A 24,519-nucleotide genomic window follows, 5' to 3' on the forward strand; every position below is an offset into this window, starting at 1 on the left:
ATTATAAATGTTTATGTACAGAGGGATATGCTGTACAACAGATTTTGAGGATAGTGGTTATGTAGGAAAGAGAAGCCTATTGAGTAGTCCTAAGAAGATAAGATAGTTATCCCTGGAGCTAATGTTTAAGGGTAATGAATTCCATAGTCTGGCTGCTTGAACAGAGATAGATGTACTACCTATGGGTTTTTTTCTTGCATGGTGAGATTTTGAGGTGCGGTGCCAATCTGGAGCGGAGGCTCCTTTGTTGAATGTATTTGGTGATTTTATTCCTGATGAACAGTTGTCATGTATTGCTCTGTGAGTGATAAAAAGCAGCTTGAAGGTGGATCTTCTGGCAATTGGTAACCAATATAGGGCCCTTAAGGCAGAGAAGATGTGGGCTTATGGCTTTACATGTAGGAGTAGTCTGCAGCAGAGTTTTGGATCCGCTGTAGTCTTTTCAATCTTGATAAAGATGATTGTGGTAAAGGCCATTGGCGTAATCCAGTATAGTCAGTACAAGAGAGATAGTAGCCTGGACCTTGTGTGGAAATCCCAGGGAGGGGGAAGATGCGTTGTAAAGTGAAGCTTGACCTTGCAAATTTGTCCACCTGGGCAGTCATTGATAACTTGGAGTCCATGGTAATTTCAAGGTTTTTAACTTCCTTAGATACTTTAGGAGGTGGTCCCAGATTGTCAGGCTAGGTGCTGAGTGGGTCAAATTAGGACTAAAAACAAAAGCGTAAAGTAATCATGACTTCAACCATGCATTCATCAACAAAATCTAACAATATTAGATACAGAGCTGTAGGAGGCTGGCTCAGTTTATGGTGTAACCCTATGGCGTGGCACCCTAAACTGAGTCCAATCATCCCTTAGTGACAGTGACTAGGTTTCTAGATAGCAAAAGCTCTCTGAGGTAGCTGAAGCGAGCAGCTCAAACTAATCCAGGAGGAATGCAAAGTAGTTGCAATCACACAGTAGTCAGACAGTGTTGCAAAAATAAAAGATTCTGTATTACAGCACTACTACTAGACTAGCATTGGTATATCTCCCTTTGGAGATATCTACACACAATATGTAAACAAAATAACCAGCAGAAATAGCATAAAATATAGAGGGCAATATGGGGAGGGCAAACCATATACTAAATAAGTGGAATGTGGAGAAGAAGAAGTCCAGCTGGGGGTGTCCAGGAGCTGCAGAAGATACTAGGAGTCACCTACAAGCTGACCCTCAACAGTCGTCAGATTGAAGGAGGGTCAGAGAACTGCCAGGTCACCAACAAGCACTTGCAAATGTAAGCAGGAATTGAAGATGTATTTGCAGAGTTTTGGGGACCAGCAAGGTCCAGGAAACTCGACCCTTGAGGGGGAGTCAGGGCTGGCCCTCAGCATGCAGGAAGGTCAGTAGAAGTCGTTGGAGCCCCCACAAGTGACCCACAGGTAATGGACACAGGAAGTCACAAGGAGGTCTCAGCAGCCCAACAAAGCAGAAGTCCCACGTCACAGGACAGGGGTTGATCTTCGAGTTGCAGAATGCAGGAGGAGGGGCTTCTTGCCACCTTAAGAGCTCCTGGAGGAATAGTCAACAAGCCCTGACAAGATCAACAATCGAGGTGCACAGGGGTTCCAGTCAAGTGGCAGGAGCAGGGATCCACTGTCTCCTAAGTTGGTCAGAAGACAGGTAGGATCCAGAGAAGGCCACAGACCCACCACCTGTGATGCAGAGCCTTTCGATGTCTGTGGGACAGCAGACCCCACCAGCCGGTTGACATTTTCTTGAGGTGCCTGCAGATGCCGGGAGTGATTCCTTCACTCAAAGGGACATTTCTTTGTGCTTCCAGATGCAGAGAGAGTCGTTGTGACCCTGGGGGATGCACAGCCTTGGGTGTTGCAGAATTCTTGCAGGATCTGGAGAAACAATGATGCAATAGGAGCCTTCCTACTTGAAGCAAACTTGTTTCGGTTCCAAAGCAGACCAGCAGCGGTTCTAGAGGCCAGGAGCAGAAGATGTCTTGTAGCGAGTTGGTTGTAGAGTCTTGCTTGATGAGTCTGAGGACCCACCCTCGGGGGAGCCCTTAAATAACTCTAAAAAGGGGTTGGTCGCTCTTTGGAGTGACCCATCTATCAGAGGGGGTCAGGGGCGTCATCCACCTGGCCTAACCAGTCAGATGCTCCCCAGGGCCTATGCACATCTTATTTTCAAGTGCTGGAAATTGGGGTTCCTGACCTGGTGCAAACCAGATTATGCAAAGAGGGCACCAATGTGCCCTTCAAAGCAGTCTGGTGGGGCTCAGAGGCCACCTCACCTCAGCCCTTAGACACCTAATACACAGGGGGATTCTCCCTTGCAGGAAAGCCAGGCTCATCAGCAGGAGGGCAAAACAGTGTCTGGGGCTGCAGCAGAGTTGGCTGGCAGGCAGACCCCATAAGGATGCACAGGCAGAACAGGGGGATCCTCTAAGAAAACAACAGAGTACATGGGATCATGCAACCAGCAGTGGAATTGGTGTGGTTGTATGATTCCAACATGTTTGATACCAAACATGCCTAGGTTCTGAGAAGCAATTATGAAGCTGGACCACTCCTGTTGACCAGTGTCCACTACATACATTAAGATGGTTTCCCTGCACTTACAAAGTCCGGGGAATGGAGTTTGGGCTTGTAGAGGTACCCTGCTCATGCCAGGGTACCCTCACAACTTAGGGACATGCACCCTGCCCTTGGGCTGAAGGGCCTACCAGAGGGGTGACTTACAGTGTCTAAGTGCAGTGGCCAGGATATAAGGCAAGCCTTATATCTGTGTTGAAAGGGATGCATGTACCACTTCACGCAGGCTGCAATGGCATGCCTGCAGAGACAGTTTGCACAGGCTCCCATGGGTGGCATAACTCATGCTGCAGCCCGTGGGGGACCCCTGGTGTACCAATGACCTGGTACCTAAGTACCATATACTAGGGACTGACATAGGTGCATCAGTATACCAATTATGGGTGTAAAAAAGTTTACCTGCAACCTAACTCAGAGGAGACAGCACAGTCACTGGGGTCCTGGTTAGCAGGATCCCAGTGAATTACAGTCTAAACACACTGACATCAGGCAAAAAGTGGGGGTAACTATGCTAGCAAAAGTACTAGGTCACTGGAAACATTCAGAAAGTGTCATGCAAAATCTGGAGGGCATGAGGCACCTACTCATGTCCCTATGTCAATGTAGTGCTGATAATCCAAGTCTTCTAGACAATGGTTGTAAATTTTGGAATAAGGTAAACTGCTAAGTCCATCAATTAAGCTCTCCCACAGAGTTGAAGTTTCTACTCTCAGAACTTATAACTGTTATTCCTCTCAGATTCTTTTTTGATCTGTGCTCCAAACAAGTCTGTTCCTGAATGTGGGTCTGACAGTGGCTCAGTAGGTCATTTAGGATTCGGAGTAATCTGAGTTTACCAGAGATTGGCATGGCTGCTGCTCTAGTGAACCCACGGATCCCTCCCGCATTTGGAGGTGGGGAATGGCTGGGTTTCGAAAAGGGAAGCCTCCGCTGGTTACACAGTTTGTAAACCTTAACCCAGAGGCTTATCTGCCACAGGGCCGAAAGGTCTCCATGGCAGATGCCCTGCCATATTTACGACACCGCACTAGTTGCTGATTTTTTCTGAACCTGGGCAGGAAAAGAGAAAAATGTCCCCAAGAACAATCCATGCATGTTAAGTACATTTCTTTTCAGAAACAAACTCAGGTTGGGGAGGTTTGTCCCTTGGCTGCGGGGTGTGCTTCGCGGACTGCAACATCATGGTAGCTGACTTATCTTCGCCGAGAGTGGCTGTTGTACTGGCAAATGCTCTTTCACCAAATTGTATCGTAAATTGCATCCTCTGCCCGATGGAAGGAGCGAGGACCTCCAGGGCCCAGATGACCCCCATTATAGCCAGTAAAAGAGGCCTTCAGTTTTCTCACTTCTGTCAACTAGGTCGAATGATATTCTGTTTTGATAGGTCTTTCTCCAACTCCCTCCATTTCTATTTCTCGTCAGTATCTTTAGCTGCATTCTTCAATTTTCATTGGCAATTCTACCCTATAAAAGAATGCCTTAAGGTTTCACTGGGATACCCCTGAGGCTTTCTTCTGAGCGCATCAAAACAAAGAGCACAATACTTTCCATCCTTGCCATTCCTTCTTTAGGGCTCCTGGGGCTGATGACAAAATCGTAAGAAAATGACATTAGAGCACTCATGACAAACATTCTCAAACAACGAAGAAACTTGGACAACCAAGGTTAACTAGTGTTAGCCATTAAGGCTTTAAGATTGCCATCCAAGGAAGAAAAGTGCACTAGTAAGACATAAATAGTGCACAAATTTGAGAATACCAGAGTAAGGATACTGACGAAGGGAAAATTGCAGAAGGTGATTACAATGGAAACACAGACACTGTTGATGCTCAAGGGACTAAATATAGAGATAATCAGGTATATAGAGAAGAGCAATAAGAATGTAGGGATGCAGCAAAATGTTAATCATGTAAGGCATTTCTGTTTTTAAAGACAGGTGCCATTTTTTGTCCCATACACAGCTAACACAACCTCTTTCTCAACTTCAGTGGAAGAAGAGATGACTCCGGAAAATCAAACTAGCTCCATGGATCTCAACATAGGCTAAGACGTCCCAATTACTTCCTTCAGGCCTACGGCTTGCCCACGGAGTTCTTACACTACAGACCGACGGCTCGGGATCAGAGTTGGGTAACTGTCATACATGTGCAATAGACTCCCATTTGAATGATTTTTATATGCAGTGCAAAAACATGCTCCCACACCCAGCAATCCTGATAATATATCCCACAAGTCTGGAAATAGGTGGATTCGATGTACATATGTACAAACAACACAGCATTCCTGCTTGACAGGCTGTTGAAATTTGTTTTCTTATGGACATTGGTGGCAGCATACTACATGGAGTACATACAGTGTAACCCAAATAGGTATCTAATGTAAATAACCATTTATTCTTCTGCAGTTTAATATATACTTGTGCTTAGATAAGCATGTCTTAACTGACGCCCAATCATTCTAGTTAGCAAGATATATTATTCTCTTGTTGGTGCATTGAGTCTTCTTACGGGTAATCACTATGTCCTCACTGCCGGACCTCTGAGCATGGATTCATCCATTACCTAATTCTGATACTTGAATGTGGATTCTTTTTTTAGGTCTTGGCTCTAGACGGTGTGCATGGGATGCCTCGAACAGAGAAATGCTGTATCTACTGTTTGTGCTAACAGACAGCCCATCGCTTCCCATTTGCTGGCAAGATCGTTGCTTCATTTTTGGTTCTCCCCATTTGTCAATGACATGCATAAGTTATGCCTCTTTTGATATTTAGCCCTCCAAGAGCACCACCCAACTACTTTTAAACCTGCACAGTGGCCCTTTTCAGCCACTGTATCAGGACTACTTTTTTCTTTAAATGGGTGACTGTGTCTGCATCTTGGAGCACTTTCCGTGGACGAATGATGGGCTGCACAATGTATTTATGGTAATCTGCTTTTGAGCAGGACTGTTCCTCTCTGCTTGTACAATGTGCAAGAATTAGTATTTGGTTCGCAAAGCTGACGAGTTGTCGACTGTTTACTATACATTACACTGTGCCATTTTCTCTGTCCTTCTCTCACCGTCTTCCTTTCTGTCACTGCACCTACGGCGTCGGCTGTCCTCCTAGGTTGCTTCACAGTACAGACATACGCACGTCTGAGCCTGCATCCAAACTATTTAAGTAGTATTCACTAGTTCTTTTTAAATAGCCTTCAAGTTCTTGTTTAGTCAATGTGACAAACTGGATATATGTGTTTCTTTTGATACAGTGTTTAAAACAACGTAGTGCGTTTGAGTTCTATATCACAATAAATGCAGACAAATTGAAATGTATTGGCACATTGTATTACGGCACAACCCCCAACAAGTGCCTTAAGAGAATTATTCACTCTGTGCATCCAGTGAGCTTCGACGTACATGTGATGTCATAGTTCTACTGACAAGGATTGGCTATGCGCTGAGGTAGTGCAGAATAGAAATTCTTGAAACAATACTACTTTAAAAGTTTCTGCATTCTAGGGCGCATTAACATTAATGTCCTCAATGCGTTAACATGTGCATGGATGTCTGTGTGTCTCTGTACGACAGTGTCTGGGTGTGGGTCTTGTGTGTGTTAATGTGTAAATGTTTATGTGGTAGCTAATTGTCTGTTTGTGTGTATGTGTCGGTGTATCTTTGTGAGTTGGGTGTATCTCTGAATGTCTGAGTTTGTTTTTGTTTGTCTGAGCAAGGGTATGTGCGTTTGTGGGTACGACCTAATGTGCGTGCAATACCTGTAACACTGCCTAGATATTCACCTTGCTATTAAGTTAATTATTTCATAAACACACTGCAGCTGGGGAACGTGTTTCCTTGATTTTTCAATATACAAAAGGAAGAGAGCTGTCTGAAAACATACAAATGAGCATGCCTTAATTATGAAAAGCGTTGGCCACTATCAGTTCAATCCAGGCCACCATGTACAAGATTACCAGCAGTGATGACCGTAATTCATCAGGCAGGGTTCTCATCAGTAATGAAACAAGCATTGGCAAATCCAAGAGGTCGTGGCAATCTGAGGGCTATAGGCGTTGGCAATGTTAATGCATTTGTGTATATCAATAAAAACAGCCCCAGAACCATACACAAATGCATTTACAGTGCCAACACCTATAGCTCTCAGATTGCTGAGGTCTATAAGCTTTGCCAAAGCTTGTTGTACCTTTGGCAACGGCATTCTTACAAGTGACTTGTATTCGTTTTGTACAAGCTTCCCAGGCTTTGTTACATCACAGGTGGCTCCACAAGATATATTATTTCTACCTGTAGACCAGTCAATAATGCATTTTTTGTACACAAGCATCCCTATAGTTAACTTAGCATGCAAGATTTCTCCTTAAATAAGGACTGCAAGAATTATGCCACGACTCATTAAATATGGAAAATGTCACTTACCCAGTGTACATCTGTTTGTGGCATTAGTCGCTGCAGGTTCACATGCTGTGCACATCCCGCCATCTGGTGTTGGGCTCGGAGTGTTACAAGTTGTTTTTCTTCGAAGAAGTCTTTTCGAGTCACGAGACCGAGGGACTCCTCCCATTTCGACTCCATTGCGCATGGGCGTCGACTCCATCTTAGATTGTTTTCCCCGCAGAGGGTGAGGTAGGAGTTGTGTATGCTAGTAATAGTGCCCATGCAATGGAGTGAATGCGTATGTACATAATGAAGTTTTAAGTAATATATTTACAAATGTACAAATGTTTAAGATCTACTTCTAAACGGCTACAGGCTCCCAGGGAGGCGGGTGGGCGCATGTGAATCTGCAGTGACTGATGCCACGAACAGATGTACACTGGGTAAGTGACATTTTCCGTTCGATGGCATGTGTAGCTGCAGATACACATGCTGTGCATAGACTAATAAGCAGTTATCTCCCCAAAAAGCGGTGGTTCAGCCTGTAGGAGTTGAAGTAGTTTGAAATAATGTTCTTAGTACAGCTTGACCTACTGTTGCCTGTTGTGCAGTTAACACATCTACACAGTAGTGCTTGGTAAATGTATGAGGCGTAGACCATGTTGCTGCCTTACATATTTCGTTCATTGGAATATTTCCTAGAAAGGCCATGGTAGCACCTTTCTTTCTGGTTGAGTGTGCCTTTGGTGTAATAGGCAGTTCTCTTTTAGCTTTAAGATAGCAGGTTTGAATGCACTTAACTATCCATCTAGCAATGCCTTGTTTTGAAATAGGATTTCCTGTATGAGGTTTTTGAAAGGCGACAAATAGTTGTTTTGTCTTTCGAATTAGTTTTGTTCTGTCAATGTAGTACATTAGTGCTCTTTTGATGTCTAATGTATGTAGTGCTCTTTCAGCTACCGAATCTGGCTGTGGGAAGAACACTGGTAATTCTACCGTTTGATTCAAGTCGAACGGTGAGATTACTTTTGGTAAAAATTTAGGATTGGTCCGTAGAACAACTTTATTTTTGTGTATTTGAATAAATGGTTCTTGAATGGTAAATGCTTGAATCTCACTCACTCTTCTTAGAGATGTGATGGCAATTAAAAATGCAACTTTCCACGTTAAGTATTGCATTTCACAAGAGTGCATGGGCTTAAAAGGTGGACCCATGAGTCGTGTTAAGACAATGTTGAGGTTCCATGAAGGAACTGGTGGTGTTCTTGGTGGTATAATTCTCTTTAGGCCTTCCATAAATGCTTTTATGACTGGTATCCTAAATAATGAAGTTGAGTGCGTAATTTGCAGGTAAGCTGAAATTGCCGTAAGATGTATTTTAATGGAAGAGAAAGCTAGTTTAGATTTTTGCAAATGTAGTAAGTATCCTACTATCTCTTTTGCAGATGCGTGTAAAGGATTGAATTTGATTATTATGGCAGTAATAAACAAATCTTTTCCACTTATTAGCATAACAGTGTCTAGTCGTAGGTTTTCTAGCCTGTTTTATGACCTCCATACATTCCTGTGTGAGGTCTAAGTGCCCGAATTCTAGGATTTCAGGAGCCAAATTGCTAGATTCAGCGATGCTGGATTTGGATGTCTGATCTGTTTGTGTTGTGTTAACAGATCTGTTCTGTTTGGCAGTTTGATAAGAGGTACTACTGAAAGGTCTAGTAGTGTTGTATACCACGGTTGCCTTGCCCATGTTGGTGCTATTAGTATGAGTTTGAGTTTATTTTGACTCAACTTGTTTACTAGATATGGAAGAAGTGGGAGAGGGGGAAAAGCGTATGCAAATATCCCTGACCAGTTCATCCATAGTGCATTGCCCTGAGACTGATGTTGTGGGTACCTGGATGCGAAGTTTTGGCATTTTGAGTTTTCTTTTGTTGCAAATAGATCTATTTGTGGCGTTCCCCACATTTTGAAGTAAGTGTTCAGTATTTGGGGGTGAATTTCCCATTCGTGGATCTGTTGGTGATCCCGAGAGAGATTGTCTGCTAACTGATTCTGAATCCCTGGAATAAATTGTGCTATTAGGCGAATGTGGTTGTGAATCACCCAATGCCATATTTTTTGTGTTAGGAGACACAACTGTGTCAAGTGTGTTCCTCCTTGTTTGTTTAGGTAATACACTGTTGTCATGTTGTCTGTTTTGACAAGAGTGTATTTGTGGGTTAATATGGGTTGAAATGCTTTCAGAGCTAGAAACACCGCTAACAGTTCTAAGTGGTTTATATGAAACTGTTTTTGCTGAATGTTCCATTGTCCTTGGATGCTGTGCTGATTGAGGTGTGCTCCCCACCCTGTCATGGATGCATCTGTTGTTATTACGCATTGTGGCACTGGGTCTTGAAAAGGCCGCCCTTTGTTTAAATTTATACTGTTCCACCATTGAAGCGAGATGTATGTTTGGCGGTCTATCAACACCAGATCTAGAAGTTGACCCTGTGCTTGTGACCACTGTGATGCTAGGCACTGTTGTAAGGGCCGCATGTGCAACCTTGCGTTTGGGACAATGGCTATGCATGAGGACATCATGCCTACGAGTTTCATTACTAATTTGACCTGTATCATCTGGTTTGGATACATGGCTTGTATTACATTTTGGAATGTTTGGACTCTTTGTGGACTTGGAGTGGCAATCCCTTTTACTATGTTGATTGTTGCTCCTAGGTATTGCTGTGTTTGACACGGCAGAAGGTGTGACTTTGAGTAATTGATTGAGAAACCTAGTTTGTGTAGGGTTTCTATGACGTAATTTGTGTGTCGTGAACACTGTTTTTGCGTGTTGGTTTTGATTAACCAATCGTCTAGGTACGGGAACACATGTATTTGCTGCCTTCTGATATGTGCAGCTACTACTGCTAGACATTTTGTAAAAACTCTTGGTGCAGTTGTTATTCCGAATAGCAACACTTTAAATTGGTAATGTATCCCTTGGAATACAAACCTTAGGTACTTTCTGTGTGAAGGATGTATTGGTATATGGAAATATGCATCCTTTAGATCCAGTGTTGTCATGTAGTCTTGTTGTTTGAGCAGTGGGATTACTTCTTGTAATGTAACCATGTGAAAGTGGTCTGATTTGATGTATGTATTTAATATTCTGAGATCTAGTATAGGTCTTAGAGTTTTGTCTTTTTTGGGTATTAGAAAGTACAGTGAGTAAACTCCTGTGTTTAGTTCTTGTTTTGGTACTAATTCTATTGCGTCTTTTTGGAGCAATGCTTGAACTTCTAATCCTAGAAGATTTATATGTTGTTTCGACATACTGTGTGTTTTCGGTGGGACTGTTGGAGGGAATTCTCGAAATTCTATGCAATAACCATACTGGATAATTGCTAGTACCCAAGTATCTGTTGTTATCTCCTTCCAATGTTTGTAAAATTGGCTTAATCTTCCCCCCACAGGTGTTATGTGATGGGGATGGGTGACTTGTGAGTCACTGCTTATTTTGAGGACTTTTGGGGCTTTGGAATTTTCCTCTACCTCTTTGGAATTGTCCCCCTCTATATTGCCCCCGAAAACTTCCCCGCTGATATTGGCTTTGGTAAGTGGGCCTTGTTTGTGATATTGTGGTTTCTGTAGGTTGTCCTCGAAACCCTCCCCTAAAAGGTGTTTTGCGAAAGGTGCCTCTGCTCTGCGGGGAGTAGAGTGCGCCCATGGCTTTTGCCGTATCAGTGTCCTCCTTGAGTTTCTCAATAGCAGTGTCGACTTCCGGCCCAAACAACTGCTGTTCATTAAATGGCATATTTAGCACGGCTTGTTGAATTTCTGGCTTGAAACCTGACGTGTGGAGCCATGCGTGCCTTCTTATTGTTATTGCAGTATTTACTGTCCTTGCAGCCGTATCTGCTGCATTCATTGAAGACCGTATCTGATTATTAGAGATACTTTGTCCTTCTTCCACCACTTGTTGTGCTCTTTTTTGGAACTCCTTGGGCAAGTGTTCTATCAAATGTTGCATCTCATCCCAGTGCGCTCTGTCATATCTTGCCAAAAGCACTTGTGAATTGGCAATGCGCCATTGGTTTGCTGCTTGTGCTGCAACCCTTTTGCCTGCAGCATCAAATTTGCGACTCTCTTTGTCTGGAGGTGGTGCGTCTCCCGAGGTATGAGAGTTTGCTCTCTTACGAGCTGCCCCGACAACTACTGAGTCTGGAGTTAACTGCGTTGTAATATAAACAGGATCTGTTGGCGGTGGCTTGTATTTTTTCTCCACTCTTGGAGTTATGGCTCGGCCTTTAACAGGATCTTGAAAGATTTGTTTTGAATGTTTTAGCATTCCTGGGAGCATAGGTAGTCTTTTGTACTGGCTATGAGTGGAGGTTAGCGTGTTAAACAAGAAGTCATCCTCAATTGGTTCTGAATGCAAGGTGACGTTATGGAAAGCAGCTGCCCTTGCGATCACCTGTGTGTAAGATGTACTGTCCTCAGGAGGGGACGGCCTGGTAGGGTACGAGTCTGGGCTGTTGTCCGATACTGGAGCATCGTAAAGGTCCCATGCATCGGGATCATCTTAACTCATGGCAGTATGAGTCGGGGAGTGCATCAGTGGAGGAGTTGCTACTGGTGATGTGTGCACTGATGGTGGTGGAGAAGGTGGTGGAGTTGTTTTCTTTGCCACCTTTGCCTGTGGCTCCTTGTCCTTTTCGTGAAAGGCAAGTTTTCTTTTTATCTTAATTGGAGGAAGAGTGGTTATCTTCCCTGTGTCTTGATGAATGTGGAGCCTCCTTTGAGTATAGTCTGGCTCTACAGCTTGAAGTTCCTCTCCAAATCTATGTTTTTTCATTTGGGAGGCCAATCCTTGTTCCTCTGTATAGGAACCTGTTTTCGGCTCCGAGGCTGGATGTTTCGGAACCAAAACTTTTTCGGAGGTCTTTTTAGGCTCCGAAGAAACCTTTGTAATTTTTGGCGTGGTGGTGTCTCGATGCCGAATTTGTTCGGTGCCGCTGTGACGGTGCCGAAATTTCTCGGAGCCGATGTCTCGGGTCCGAGATTGCTGTGTGGCGGTATCTCGACCGGAGTCGGATGACTTCGACACCAGCGTGCCCTTTTTCGGTGCCTTGGCTCGGTCACCGCTTGTTTGGGTTAAGCCATGGCCTGTTGGCGGTGGCGTCCCCTGGGCTTTTGTTTACTTCTCGTGAGTCTTATGTTTCGACGTCTTACTCACGGTTTTCGGCGTTTCTTCGGCCTCGAGCTCTTTCGAGTCCGACTCTTGGATAGAGAAAGCTTCCTCTTCTTCCTCGAAACGCTCTTGTTCTGTCGGCGTCGACGCCATCTGCAGTCTTCTGGCTCTTCGGTCTCTTAACGTCTTTCTGGACCGAAACGCTCGACAGGCCTCACAAGTATCTTCCTTGTGCTCTGGGGACAAGCACAAGTTACAGACCAGATGCTGATCCGTATACGGATACTTGTTATGGCATTTTGGACAGAAGCGGAATGGGGTCCGTTCCATCAGCCTTGAATTCACACGTGGCCGGGCAGACCAGGCCCCGACGGGGGATCGAAAAAAAAACCCGAAGGGCCACCGGAACTCTTCTAAATTCGGTGTCAATCTGTTGTAACTAACCCGATACCGAACGCAAACAATACTGACGTTTTTTCCGAGATTCTAACTAACTTTCCGACCCGAAACACGGAGCGAAAAGGAACACGTCCGAACCCGATGGCGGAAAAAAAACAATCTAAGATGGAGTCGACGCCCATGCGCAATGGAGTCGAAATGGGAGGAGTCCCTCGGTCTCGTGACTCGAAAAGACTTCTTCGAAGAAAAACAACTTGTAACACTCCGAGCCCAACACCAGATGGCGGGATGTGCACAGCATGTGAATCTGCAGCTACACATGCCATCGAACATATATATATATATATATATATATATATAAAATATATATAATGTCACTTATCCAATGTACATTTGTTTGTGGCATATTCCGCTGCAGATTCACATGCTTTGCATACTTCTGCCATCTAGTGTTGGGCTCGGAGTGTTACAAGTTGTTTTTCTTCGAAGAAGTGTTTTTGAGTCACGGGATCGAGTGACTCCTCCTCTTGGCTCCATTGCACATGGGCATCAACTCCATGTTAGATTGTTTTCCCGCAGAGGGTCAGGCAGGAGTGACAGAGTATAAAGAAAAGAGATGTCCATGCTAATGGAATGTTAAATATATATCTACATATGTACAAGTGTTGTTTAACTTAAACGACTACAGGCTTCCGGGGAGGTGGGAGGGTGCATGTGAATCTGTAGCGGAACATGCCACGAACAGATGTACACTGGGTAAGTGACATTTTCCGTTCGATGGCATGTGTAGCTGCAGATACACAAGCTGTGCATAGACTACAAAACAGTTAGTCCTCCCATAAAAAGCGGTGGTTAGCCTGTAGGCATTGAAGTTGTTTGAAATAATGTTCTTAGTACAGCTTGACCTACTGTGGCTTGCTGTGCTGCTAAAACATCTACACAATAGTGTTTAGTAAATGTATGTGGTGTTGACCAAGTAGCTGCCCTACATATTTCAGCCATTGGTATGTTTCCTCAGAAGGCCATTGTAGCACCTTTCTTCCTGGTGGAATGTGCTTTAGAAGCAACTAAGAGTTGTCTTTTAGCTTCAAGGTAACATGTTTGGATGCATCTTACTATCCATCTTGCTAAACCTTGTTTTGAAATGGGGTTACCAGTATGAGGTTTTTGAAAAGCTACAAATAGCTGTTTAGTTTTCCTGAATGGTTTTGTTCTATCTATGTAGTACATTAGAGCTCTTTTAATGTCTAATGAATGTAGAGCTCTTTCTGCCACATAATCTGGCTGTAGGAAGAAGACTGGTAGTTCCACTGTTTGATTGATATGAAAAGGTGATACTACTTTAGGAAGAAATTTAGGGTTAGTTCACAGTACGACTTTATGTTTGTGTACTTGTATGAACGTTTCCTGAATAGTGAAAGCTTGAATTTCGCTAACTCTTCGCAATGATGTAATTGCAACTAGGAGGGCAACCTTGCATGTTAAGAATTGTATCTGACATGAGTGCATAGGCTCAAAGTCACGTAAGCACTATGTTTAAATTCCACAAAGGAACTGGGGGTGTTCTGGGTGGAATGATGCGTTTTAAGCCTTCCATGAAGGCTTTGATCACAGGTACTCTAAGAGCTGTGCTGTTCATTTTGCAAATATGCGGAAATTGCATTGAAATGTATTTTTATGGAAGAGAATGCTAAATTTTATTTTTGTAAATGAAGTAAATAGCATACAATATCTTGTATTGATGCTGAAAGAGGGGCAATTTGTTTAGATTGACAGTAATAAACAAATCTTTTCCATTTGTTCGCATAGCACTGTCTAGTAGTGGGTTTTCTTGCTTGCTTAATTACTTCCAAACATTCTGTTGGTAGTTGTAAATACCCAAATTCTATGACCTCAGGAGCCAAATCGCCAGATTGAGTGTGTTGGGATTTGGGTGCCTGATTTGCCCTTTGTTTTGTGTTAACAGGTCTGGTCTGTTCGGGAGTTTGGAGTGTGGTACTACTGACAGGTCTAATAGTGTTGTGTACCACAGCTGACGTGCCCACGTTGGCGCTATGAGTATCAGATTGAGTGTGTTTTGACACAATTTACTGACTAGAAATGGAATGAGTGGGAGGGGGGGGAAGTGTAAACAAATATCCCTGACCAAGTGATCCATAGAGCATTGCCCTTGGATAGGGGATATGGTTATCTGGATGCGAAGTTTTGGCATTTTGCGTTTTCGGTTGTGGCGAACAGATCTATGTCTGGTGTTCCCTATTGTTGAAAGTATTTTTTGAGTACTTGAGGGTGAATCTCCCACTTGTGTGTCTGCTGATGATTTCGGCTGAGAACATCTGCTAATTGATTGTGTATCCCTGGAATGTATTGTGATACCAGGTGAATTTGGCTGTGTATTGCCCATTTCCAAATTTTTTGAGTTAGGAGGGAGAGCTGGGACGAATGTGTCCCTCCCTGTTTGTTTAGGTAATACATGGTGGTCATGTTGTCCGTTTTGATGAGGACATTCTTGTGAATGAGGAGAGGCTGAAACGCTTTGAGTGCTAGGAAAACAGCTAACAACCTTAAGTGATTTATGTGTAGCTGTTTGTGTTGGGCATCCCATTGTCCTTGGATGTTGTGATTATTAAGGTGAGCTCCCCAGCCAATCATTGATGCTTCTGTTGTAATTATGGTCTAAGGCACAGTGTCTTGAAATGGCCGCCCTTTGTTTAGATTTGTGGAATTCCACCACTGAAGGGACATGTATGTTTGGCGGTCTATCAACACTAGATCTTGAAGTTGACCCTGTGCTTGTGACCATCGTTGTGCAAGGCACTGTTGCAAGGGCCGCATGTTTAGTCTTGCATGTGGAACAATTGCAATACATGATGCCATTATCCCTAATATTTTCATGACAAATTTGACAGTGTACTGTTGACCTGTCTGTATTTGTGCTATTATATTCCGGAATGCTTGTATTCTCTGCGTATTTGGACCTGCAAGCGCTTTTTGAGAATTTAGTATTGACCATAAATACTGTTGTATTTGCGCAGGCTGTAGTTGTGACGTATGGTAATTTATTGAGAACCCTAGCATGTGCAGGGTTTGTATTACATAATGTGCATGGTTTTGACACTGCGTACGACTGTTTGATTTTATCAGCCAATTGTCTAGATATGGAAAGACATGTATGTGAGGTCTCCTTAGGTAGGATGCGACTACCGCTAGGCACTTTGTGAATACCCTTGGAGCTACTGTTATTCCAAAGGGTAACACCTTGAACTGATTGTGCTTTCCTTGAATGACAAACCTGAGATATTTTCTGTGTGCAGGATGGATGGGTATATGAAAAAACGCATCTTTGAGGTCTAATGTTGCCATGAAATCGTGTTTTTGAAGTAGTGGATAACATCCTGTGGAGTTACCATGTGAAAGTGTTCTGACAGGATGTAAAGATTGAGGGTCCTAAGATCTAATATTGGCCTTCGGGTGCCATCCTTTTTGGGAATGAGGAAAAACAGTGAGTAAACTCCTGTCCCTACTTGATTTTGTGGCATGGCTTCTATTGCTTGTTTGAGTAATAGAGATTTGACTTCTTCCTGTAACAGAGTGATATGGTCTGTGGATAGTTTGTGTGGTTTTGGTGGAATGTTTGGTGGAGTTTGTATCAATTCTAGGCAATAGCCACTGCGGATAACTGATAATACCCAGTTGTCTGTGGTAATGTTTAGCCAATTGTTGTGGAACTTTTGGAGTCTTCCACAGGGGAGGTGTGGATTGGAAAGGAATGGCACAAGTCACTGTTTACTTTGTTTTGAGGCTTGTTTAGATGTTTGATATTTTCCCCTGCCTCTGGGGTACTGGCTATGTGCTTTTAAAACCACCTCCTTGGTATTGAGGTTGGTAGGCCGGCTTTGGCTGTGATGCGGATGCCTCTGCAGTTTGAGCCCTAAATCCACCCCTAAACTGGGGTTTGCGAAAGGATCCCCTGTATTGTGTGGTGTATAGTGCACCTATGGCTTTTGCGGTGTCTGAATCCTTATGTATTTTTTCTATAGCAGTGTCGACCTCTGGGCCGAAAAGCTGTTTCTTGTTGAATGGCATATTCAACACTGCCTGTTGGATTTCAGGTTTGAATCCGGAGGACCTAAGCCACGCATGCCTTCTTATAGTTACAGCAGTGTTGATGCTTCTGGCCGCTGTATCTGCTGAGTCTAGGGCAGACCTAATCTGGTTGTTAGTGATAGCTTGCCCTTCCTACACTATCTGCTGAGCCCTCTTTTGCTGTTCTTTGGGGAGATGCTGAATTATATCTTTCATATCGTCCCAATGGGCCCTGTCATATCTAGCCAACAACTCCTGTGAGTTGGCTATTCTCCATTGGTTGGCTGCCTGAGATGACACCCTTTTCCCTGCAGCATCAAACTTCCTACTCTCTTTGTCTGGTGGAGGGTGCATCACCTGATGACTGTGAGTTTGCCCTCTTCCTGGCAGCACTTATCACTACTGAGTCTGGAGGTAGTTGATAAGTAACATAGACAGGATCTGAAGGAGGTGGCTTATATTTTTTTTCTACTCTAGGAGTAATTATTCTTGCTTTTATAGGCTCACTAGATATTTGGTCAGCATGTTTTAGCATGCCGGCGAGCATAGGGAGCGACTGATATGTTGCACGCTTGGAGGAGAGTGTATTAAACAAAAAATTATCCTCTAATGGTTCAGTGTGCATGGTGACGTTATGATACGCTGCCGCCCTAGCTATTTTTTTTTTTAACATCTGTTTATTAGTATTTTCAATACATAAGAAACATTACATCTTGCATCAGCAATAGGATAACAAACTCTTGTAGGAACACAAGCCTGCGCACATATCATGACAAACATTATGTGCTAGCCAGCCTGTAACCAGATTTTCAATCAGCACTTCCAGCCTCTTTGCACACAGATTTCACATGACTTAAGATAGTATACAGTTCACTGCCAACAAAAGGATTCATATCATAGGGGTCAAGATCTTGTAGCCGCCCTAAGGGAAGTTGCTGCCGCCCTAGCTATCACTTGATTGTAACCTGTACTATCCTCTGGTTGTGAAGGCTTAGAGGGATAGCAATCCGGGTTATTGTCTGGAATGAGGTCTGGATCATAAAGATGCAAAAACAACAAGTGATGGACGGAATGCTGAACATTGTCAAACATTCACCCCCAGTCACAGATCTGGGTTTAATCCATCATTTTTTTGCTGCCCATGCCATTCCAGTTTGGACCCAGCCATATGCAAATCAGTCTTGACCCTGTTCCCCATGGGAACAGTCCAGCCCGAACTGCTAGGCCAGGTCTTCCCTGGACTGGAAACAAGCATCCTGGGACCGGTTTCGGGGTTTCACCCCTCATCAGCCAGGCTAGCTTGAATCCAGTGGCATGGGAAGCACGGGACCCACGTCTGGGCATACCCTTCCCACTTAGGGCGACATCATCCTGCTGGGAATCAAATGAGTGTGATGGTGACTGCATAGGTGTAGGACTGACAGGAGGAGAGATATGTAAATGTGGAGAGTGAGGAGGAAACTGAGGAGGAGAAAATTGAGGGGGTAAAGGTCTCTCCTTTTGGCACTTTAGCTGGTGGCTGTGTAGTGTCCAATTCCTCCTGAAAGGCTAATTTCCACTTTGGTTTTGGAGGAGGTGCAGTTAATATTCTGCCAGTTTCTTTATGGATATGAATCCTGGCTTGCCTTTCATGCATTACTTCCATGATTGGTTGTATTTGTGATTCCGCCTCAGTAGATTTATGGCTTTCTCTAAGTATTTTTGAAAGTCCATGCTCCTCAGTATAACCAGGTCTTTTCAGTTACGAAGCTGTTTTTTCAGTATCGAAAAAGATAGGGTTGAGGATGGTCTCGGTTCCAAAAATGATTTACGAGATTTGGAATTGGAAGAGCGGTGTTTGCTCAGTTCGGAGACGGAGCTTTGGATCAACTCCGATGGCTTCGGAGAAGTGGCCTTTTCGGTGTCGAACTGGTGGGTTGGTCACCGAGCGTCTTCCTTCGGGTTGAGCCATGGCCTTCCGGGAGTGGCGTCCCCAAGGCCTTATGTTTTGGCTTAGATGGTACAGGGGCAGGCGTACTCATGTGCTGTCCTGCCGTGACCGGTCTGTCCTCCTCGGAGTCTTGGTCGAAGTCAGATCTTCAAACGGAGACTGCGGTCTGCATATTCTCTTCCTCTTCGATGTCGAGATGTTCGAAGATTTTTGACGCCATGCTCTTCTATCCTGAAGTGTCTTTTTTGACCAGAAGAATCTGCAGGCCTCGCAATTTTCTTCCCGATGGTCGGGGGAAAGGCAGAGATTACTGACGAGGTGCTGGTCTGTGTAAAGGAATTTAGCGTGGCACCAAGGACAGAATCGGAATGGAGTCTGATCCAAGAGGCTTCCACGCGGTCAGCCCGACTAGGCCCAAGTGGGGCGCGCGCCCCCGAAGGGCGAGTAGAGATGTTTGTTCGACAGTACCGAAGTGTCTATCGAAGGTGTAACGCGATCGAAACAATACCGACGAGAAATGAAGCCTTTTGAAGGTTTTCCGAATCTAACTATTAGAGCGAAAGGAAACACGTCCGAACCCGATGGCGGAAAGAAAACAATCTAAGATGGAGTCGATGCCCATGCGCAATGGAGCCAAAGAGGAGGAGTCACTCGATCCTGTGACTCAAAAACACTTCTTCTAAGAAAAACAACTTGTAACACTCCGAGCGCAACACTAGATGGCAGAAGTATGCACAGCATGTGTATCTGCAGCTACATATGCCATCAAGCATATATATAAAATAAAAACAAGATGTTTTCATGTACCTTAAATTGGGCTTCTGGAGGTCCAATTATAATTACCATTCTTTCACAGGCATCAGGACCTTCGGCAGGGGCAATCTGGGGACACATAAGCAGAAAGAACTACTATTAAACTCCTCCATGATGTAAAAGTGCTAGCCTTAAATTGTCAGCATATTACTAAGACAAAAAAGAAGATTGATACATATTTGATCATGATGCCAAACTTGTTTCCCAAAGCTGTGGCTGGTTTGCAAGCCAGCTTTCTATTAGATAGGCTATTAAAATCTTTGGAATAAAAAATGTGAATGTTACACGCGCCTAACTACAACACTAGTTCACTTCATGCCTCTTATGAGTATGTCCTCGATTATACCATATTATTGAGACTTTCTATGGAAGGGGCAGGTTGTAAAAAAAAGAAAGTGGTAAAATGTAGAAGTGAAGATATGTGTGACCCAGAGTTTCTGAAAATGCACCCTTTGACACTATGGTGGTCATTTTGACCCTGGCGGTCTTTTGACTGCCAGGGTAAATGTGGCGATCCCACCTCCAACAGGCTGGCGGTGCAGACCGCTACATTATGAGTGTGCCAACCCGCCACATCTCCACTCATACCGCCATGGCGGTTGGAACCGCCGGGCAAGAGATGATTAACTCTGACCCAGCGGTCCACAGAAGACTGCCGGCGGTATTAGGAGCCGGCTTTCCACCATGATTTCCACGGCGGTAGCACTGCCATGAAAACCATGGCGGAAAGGCTACCAGTCAAAGGGAATTTCTTCCCTGTCATATGTAGACGGCTCCCCTGCACCCTGTCTAGCAAGTATACACCCCCCCACACCACCGTCAGCCACAGCAACCCCCTCTCCGCACCTCTTTCAGCAACAGCACCCCCCACCTCCCCGCATACATGAACACAGAGACCCACACGCACACACTCATTCACCTACACTCACATACATGCATCCATACACACATTCAAAACATTCAGACACACATTCAAGCATGCATCCATACATGCATTCACAACATTCATACACGCATTCAAGCATGCACCCATATACACATTCACAACATTTATACAAGCATGCATACTCACACACCCATCCAAACATGCATACTCATACATACACTTACATGCAGACATGCACCACTTCAACATTCATAAACGCATACAACCACGTATACAAACATTCATGCACACACACACACACCACACACACACACAACACCCCCCCACCATCCCAACCCACCTCCCCTGTCGGGCGATCAACTTACCTGTTCCAGGGAGCAGGTCGTCCGGCAGGGAACGGGAAGGGGTGCTTCCACAGCTGGCAGCGCCCCGCCAGCAGGACACTGCCAGGCCGTATTATGGACAATAATATGGTGGGCGGTGTCCTACTGGAGGGGCCGGTGGTGGAACCGCCAGAGCGCCTCCGCCCACCAGCACGACTACTGCCGGATTTCCACCCAAAGTGTGACGGAAATCTAGCAGTACCTGTGATATGGTGGGAGGGAGACCGCCAGCACTGGCGGTCTACTGGCGCCTGGGACTTTGGCGGTCTTCCTGGAAGACTGCCAAAGTCATAATGACGGCCTATATGTTCAAGGATTTCTATGGAGGATGGCCCACAATACCCCATTAGTGGGCCTGGGGATTTATATGTATGCTAAGGACTTTTAGCTAATTTATGTGAAAAGTGAGCTGCATAAGGCACCATTTGGCATTGGAATGCTAATCTTGCTTGGTAGATGGCATTCGTAGATGATGTTATTGCACTCCATAATTTTCAAAGTTTACTAGCCACTAAAGACACTGACAGATTGTTGCGAATTTCGGCAGTAGTGAAGTATATGGGTAAAGAAAGCCAGAGAACAGAAGAATTCAGGAAGGAATAAAGAGGTCCTAATTGGAAAAGGGGAAGCCCTGCATGCAAGAAGGTATGTTAATGGGAGGATAATCATGTTCCCCTCTCGAGTAGGAGAGATTGGTAAAGGCAGCTCATGAGGAGCAACCTACTATATTTCACAGAAATGCCAGGGAGTTATTGGAAGGCACACAGGGCTGTGGTAAGAGCTGTCAGCAGTTTTGTAGTTTTTACAAATGGACGAGAGCCCACATATCTTTACAATACCTTCTATCCTTGTGTAATTAACTAATGGACAATGGGAGAAGGTTGGTCTAAACATACTACACCTGTGAATTTGTGGAATGGCTATGTTAAGTATTTTTTGTCAACAGTAGATCTGTACTGGCCTGAGGTGTGTGTGACGAATTGTGTACCCAAGTGACTGCATTTTTGGAGAGTGAATTTAATGGAGAATAATCCTAAAATGGACTGGAGACAATGTTGCACGTTTGATCTCACAGGAAATAAAGTAGCACATAACATCCGATCTGCTCCATCCAGAAACTAATGGTAAAATTAAGGGTTCTGCAAGACTGGCTCTAAACAATGTGAAGAATTGGGAAGAAAAGTGTGGCATATGATTGGAAATGAATAATAAACACATTATGCCACTAAAGGTCAGTTTCAAACTTTTGAGATTTTAACAGCGAAGAATGAAAATGTCACTTACCCAGTGTACATCTGTTCGTGGCATTAGTCGCTGCAGATTCACATGTTTGGCACAGTCTGCTGCCTGGTGTTGGGCTCGGAGTATTACAAGTTGTTTTTCTTCGAAGAAGTCTTTTTGGTCACGGGACCGAAGGACTCCTCCCTCTTCGGCTCCATTGCGCATGGGCGTGGACTCCATCTTAGATTGTTTTCCCCGCAGAGGGTGAGGATGGAGTTGTTTGGTATAAATAGTGCCCATGCAATGGAGTGAATATGTATGTACGTTAAGAGTTTATAATAATTATTTACAAATGTTCAGATGTTTAAGATTTATGATCTACTTCTAAACGGCTACAGGCTTCCCGGGGAGGTGGGAGGGTACATGTGAATCTGCAGCGACTAATGCCACGAACAGATGTACACTGGGTAAGTGACATTTTCAGTTCGATGGCATATGTTGCTGCAGATACACATGTTTGGCATAGACTATAAAGCAGTTACCTCCCCTAAAAGCGGTGGTTTAGCCTGTAGGAGTTGAAGTAGTATGGAATAATGTTCTTAGTACAGCTTGGCCCACTGTAGCTTGTTGTGCATTTAGTACGTCTACACAGTAGTGTTTAGTAAACGTATGAGGCGTAGACCAGGTTGCAGCCTTACATATTTCGCTCATAGGAATGTTTCCTAGAAAGGCCATTGTAGCACCTTTCTTTCTGGTTGAGTGTGCCTTTGGTGTAATAGGCAATTCTCTTTTGGCTTTAAGATAGCATGTTTGAATACATCTGACTATCCATCTAGCAATGCCTTGTTTAGAGATTGGATTTCCTATGTGTGGTTTTTGAAAAGCTATGAACAGTTGTTTTGTTTTCCTGATTAGCTTTGTTCTGTCAATGTAATACATTAGTGCTCTTTTGATGTCTAATGTATGTAGTGCCCTTTCAGCCACAGAATTTGGTTGTGGGAAGAACACTGGCAATTCTACTGTTTGATTTAAATGGAATGGTGAGATTACCTTTGGCAGAAATTTTGGATTTGTTCTTAGAACTATTTTATTGTTGTGTATTTGAATAAATGGTTCTTGTATGGTAAATGCCTGTATTTCACTTACTCTTCTGAGGGATGTGATTGCAATGAGAAATGCGACCTTCCAGGTTAGATATTGCATTTCACAGGAATGCATGGGTTCGAAAGGTGGACCCATGAGTCTTGTTAAGACGATGTTAAGATTCCATGAAGGAACTGGTGGTGTTCTTGGTGGTATAATTCTTTTTAGCCCTTCTATGAATGCTTTAATAACTGGTATTCTAAATAGAGACGATGAATGAGTAGTTTGTAGGTAAGCAGATATTGCTGCGAGGTGTATTTTTATAGATGAAAAAGCGAGATTTGCTTTTTGCAAATGTAGTAAGTATCCTACTATGTCTTTAGTAGAGGCATGTAATGGTTGTATTTGATTGGCATGGCAGTAGTAAACAAATCTTTTCCACTTAGATGCATAGCAGTGTCTAGTGGAAGGTTTTCTAGCTTGTTTTATGACCTCCATGCATTCTTGTGTGAGGTCTAAGTGTCCGAATTCTAGGATTTCAGGAGCCAAATTGCCAGATTCAATGATGCTGGGTTTGGATGCCTGATCTGTTGTTTGTGTTGTGTTAACAGATCTGGCCTGTTGGGTAGTTTGACATGCGGTACTAGTGAAAGGTCTAGTAGAGTTGTATACCAAGGTTGTCTTGCCCATGTGGGTGCTATCAGTATGAGTTTGAGTTGGTTTTGACTCAACTTGTTTACTAGATATGGAAGGAGAGGGAGAGGGGGAAAAGCGTACGCAAATATCCCTGACCAACTCATCCATAGAGCATTGCCTTGTGATTCGCGGTGTGGGTACCTGGATGCGAAGTTTTGGCATTTTGAGTTTTGTTTTGTTGCGAACAAATCTATCTGGGGTGTTCCCCAAATTTGAAAGTACTTGTTCAGAACTTGGGGGTGAATTTCCCATTCGTGGACTTGTTGGTGGTCTCGCGAAAGGTAGTCTGCTAGTTGGTTTTGTATTCCTGGAATAAATTGTGCTATTAGGCGAATGTTGTTGTGAATCGCCCACTGCCAAATTTTTTGTGTTAGGAGGCACAATTGTGTTGAGTGTGTTCCTCCTTGTTTGTTTAAATAATACATTGTTGTCATGTTGTCTGTTTTGACAAGAATGTATTTGTGTGTTATTATGGGTTGGAAGGCTTTTAATGCTAGAAATACTGCTAACAGTTCTAGGTAATTGATATGAAATTTTGTTTCGTGTATATCCCATTGTCCTTGAATGCTGTGGTGATTGAGGTGTGCTCCCCACCCTGTCATGGAAGCATCTGTTGTTATAACGTATTGAGGCACTGGGTCCTGAAATGTCCGCCCTTTGTTTAAATTTTTGCTGTTCCACCATAGAAGCGAGAGGTATGTTTGGCGGTCTACCAACACCAGATCTTGAAGTTGACCCTGTGCCTGTGACCATTGTGATGCTAGACACTGTTGTAAGGGTCGCATGTGTAGTCTTGCGTTTGGGACAATGGCTATGCATGATGACATCATGCCTAGAAGTTTTAGCACAAATTTTGCTTGTATCTTTTGGTTTGGAAACATAGC

At 43.9% G+C, this 24,519-nt stretch overlaps 1 protein-coding gene across 1 annotated transcript in view; it reads right to left on the bottom strand.

Moving 5' to 3' along the window:
* The window catches only part of IGF2BP2 (insulin like growth factor 2 mRNA binding protein 2), a 479,778-nt gene that overhangs the window by 132,361 nt on the left and 322,898 nt on the right, over nt 1-24,519 (bottom strand). Inside the window, exon 13 of the mRNA XM_069225797.1 lies at nt 19,361-19,435. Within this exon, the coding sequence (XP_069081898.1) occupies nt 19,361-19,435 (75 nt within the window). The remainder of the gene's footprint in view (nt 1-19,360; nt 19,436-24,519) is intronic.

Source organism: Pleurodeles waltl, chromosome 3_1 (assembly GCF_031143425.1).
Source record: "Pleurodeles waltl isolate 20211129_DDA chromosome 3_1, aPleWal1.hap1.20221129, whole genome shotgun sequence".
In the NCBI taxonomy this organism is placed as follows: domain Eukaryota; kingdom Metazoa; phylum Chordata; class Amphibia; order Caudata; family Salamandridae; genus Pleurodeles; species Pleurodeles waltl.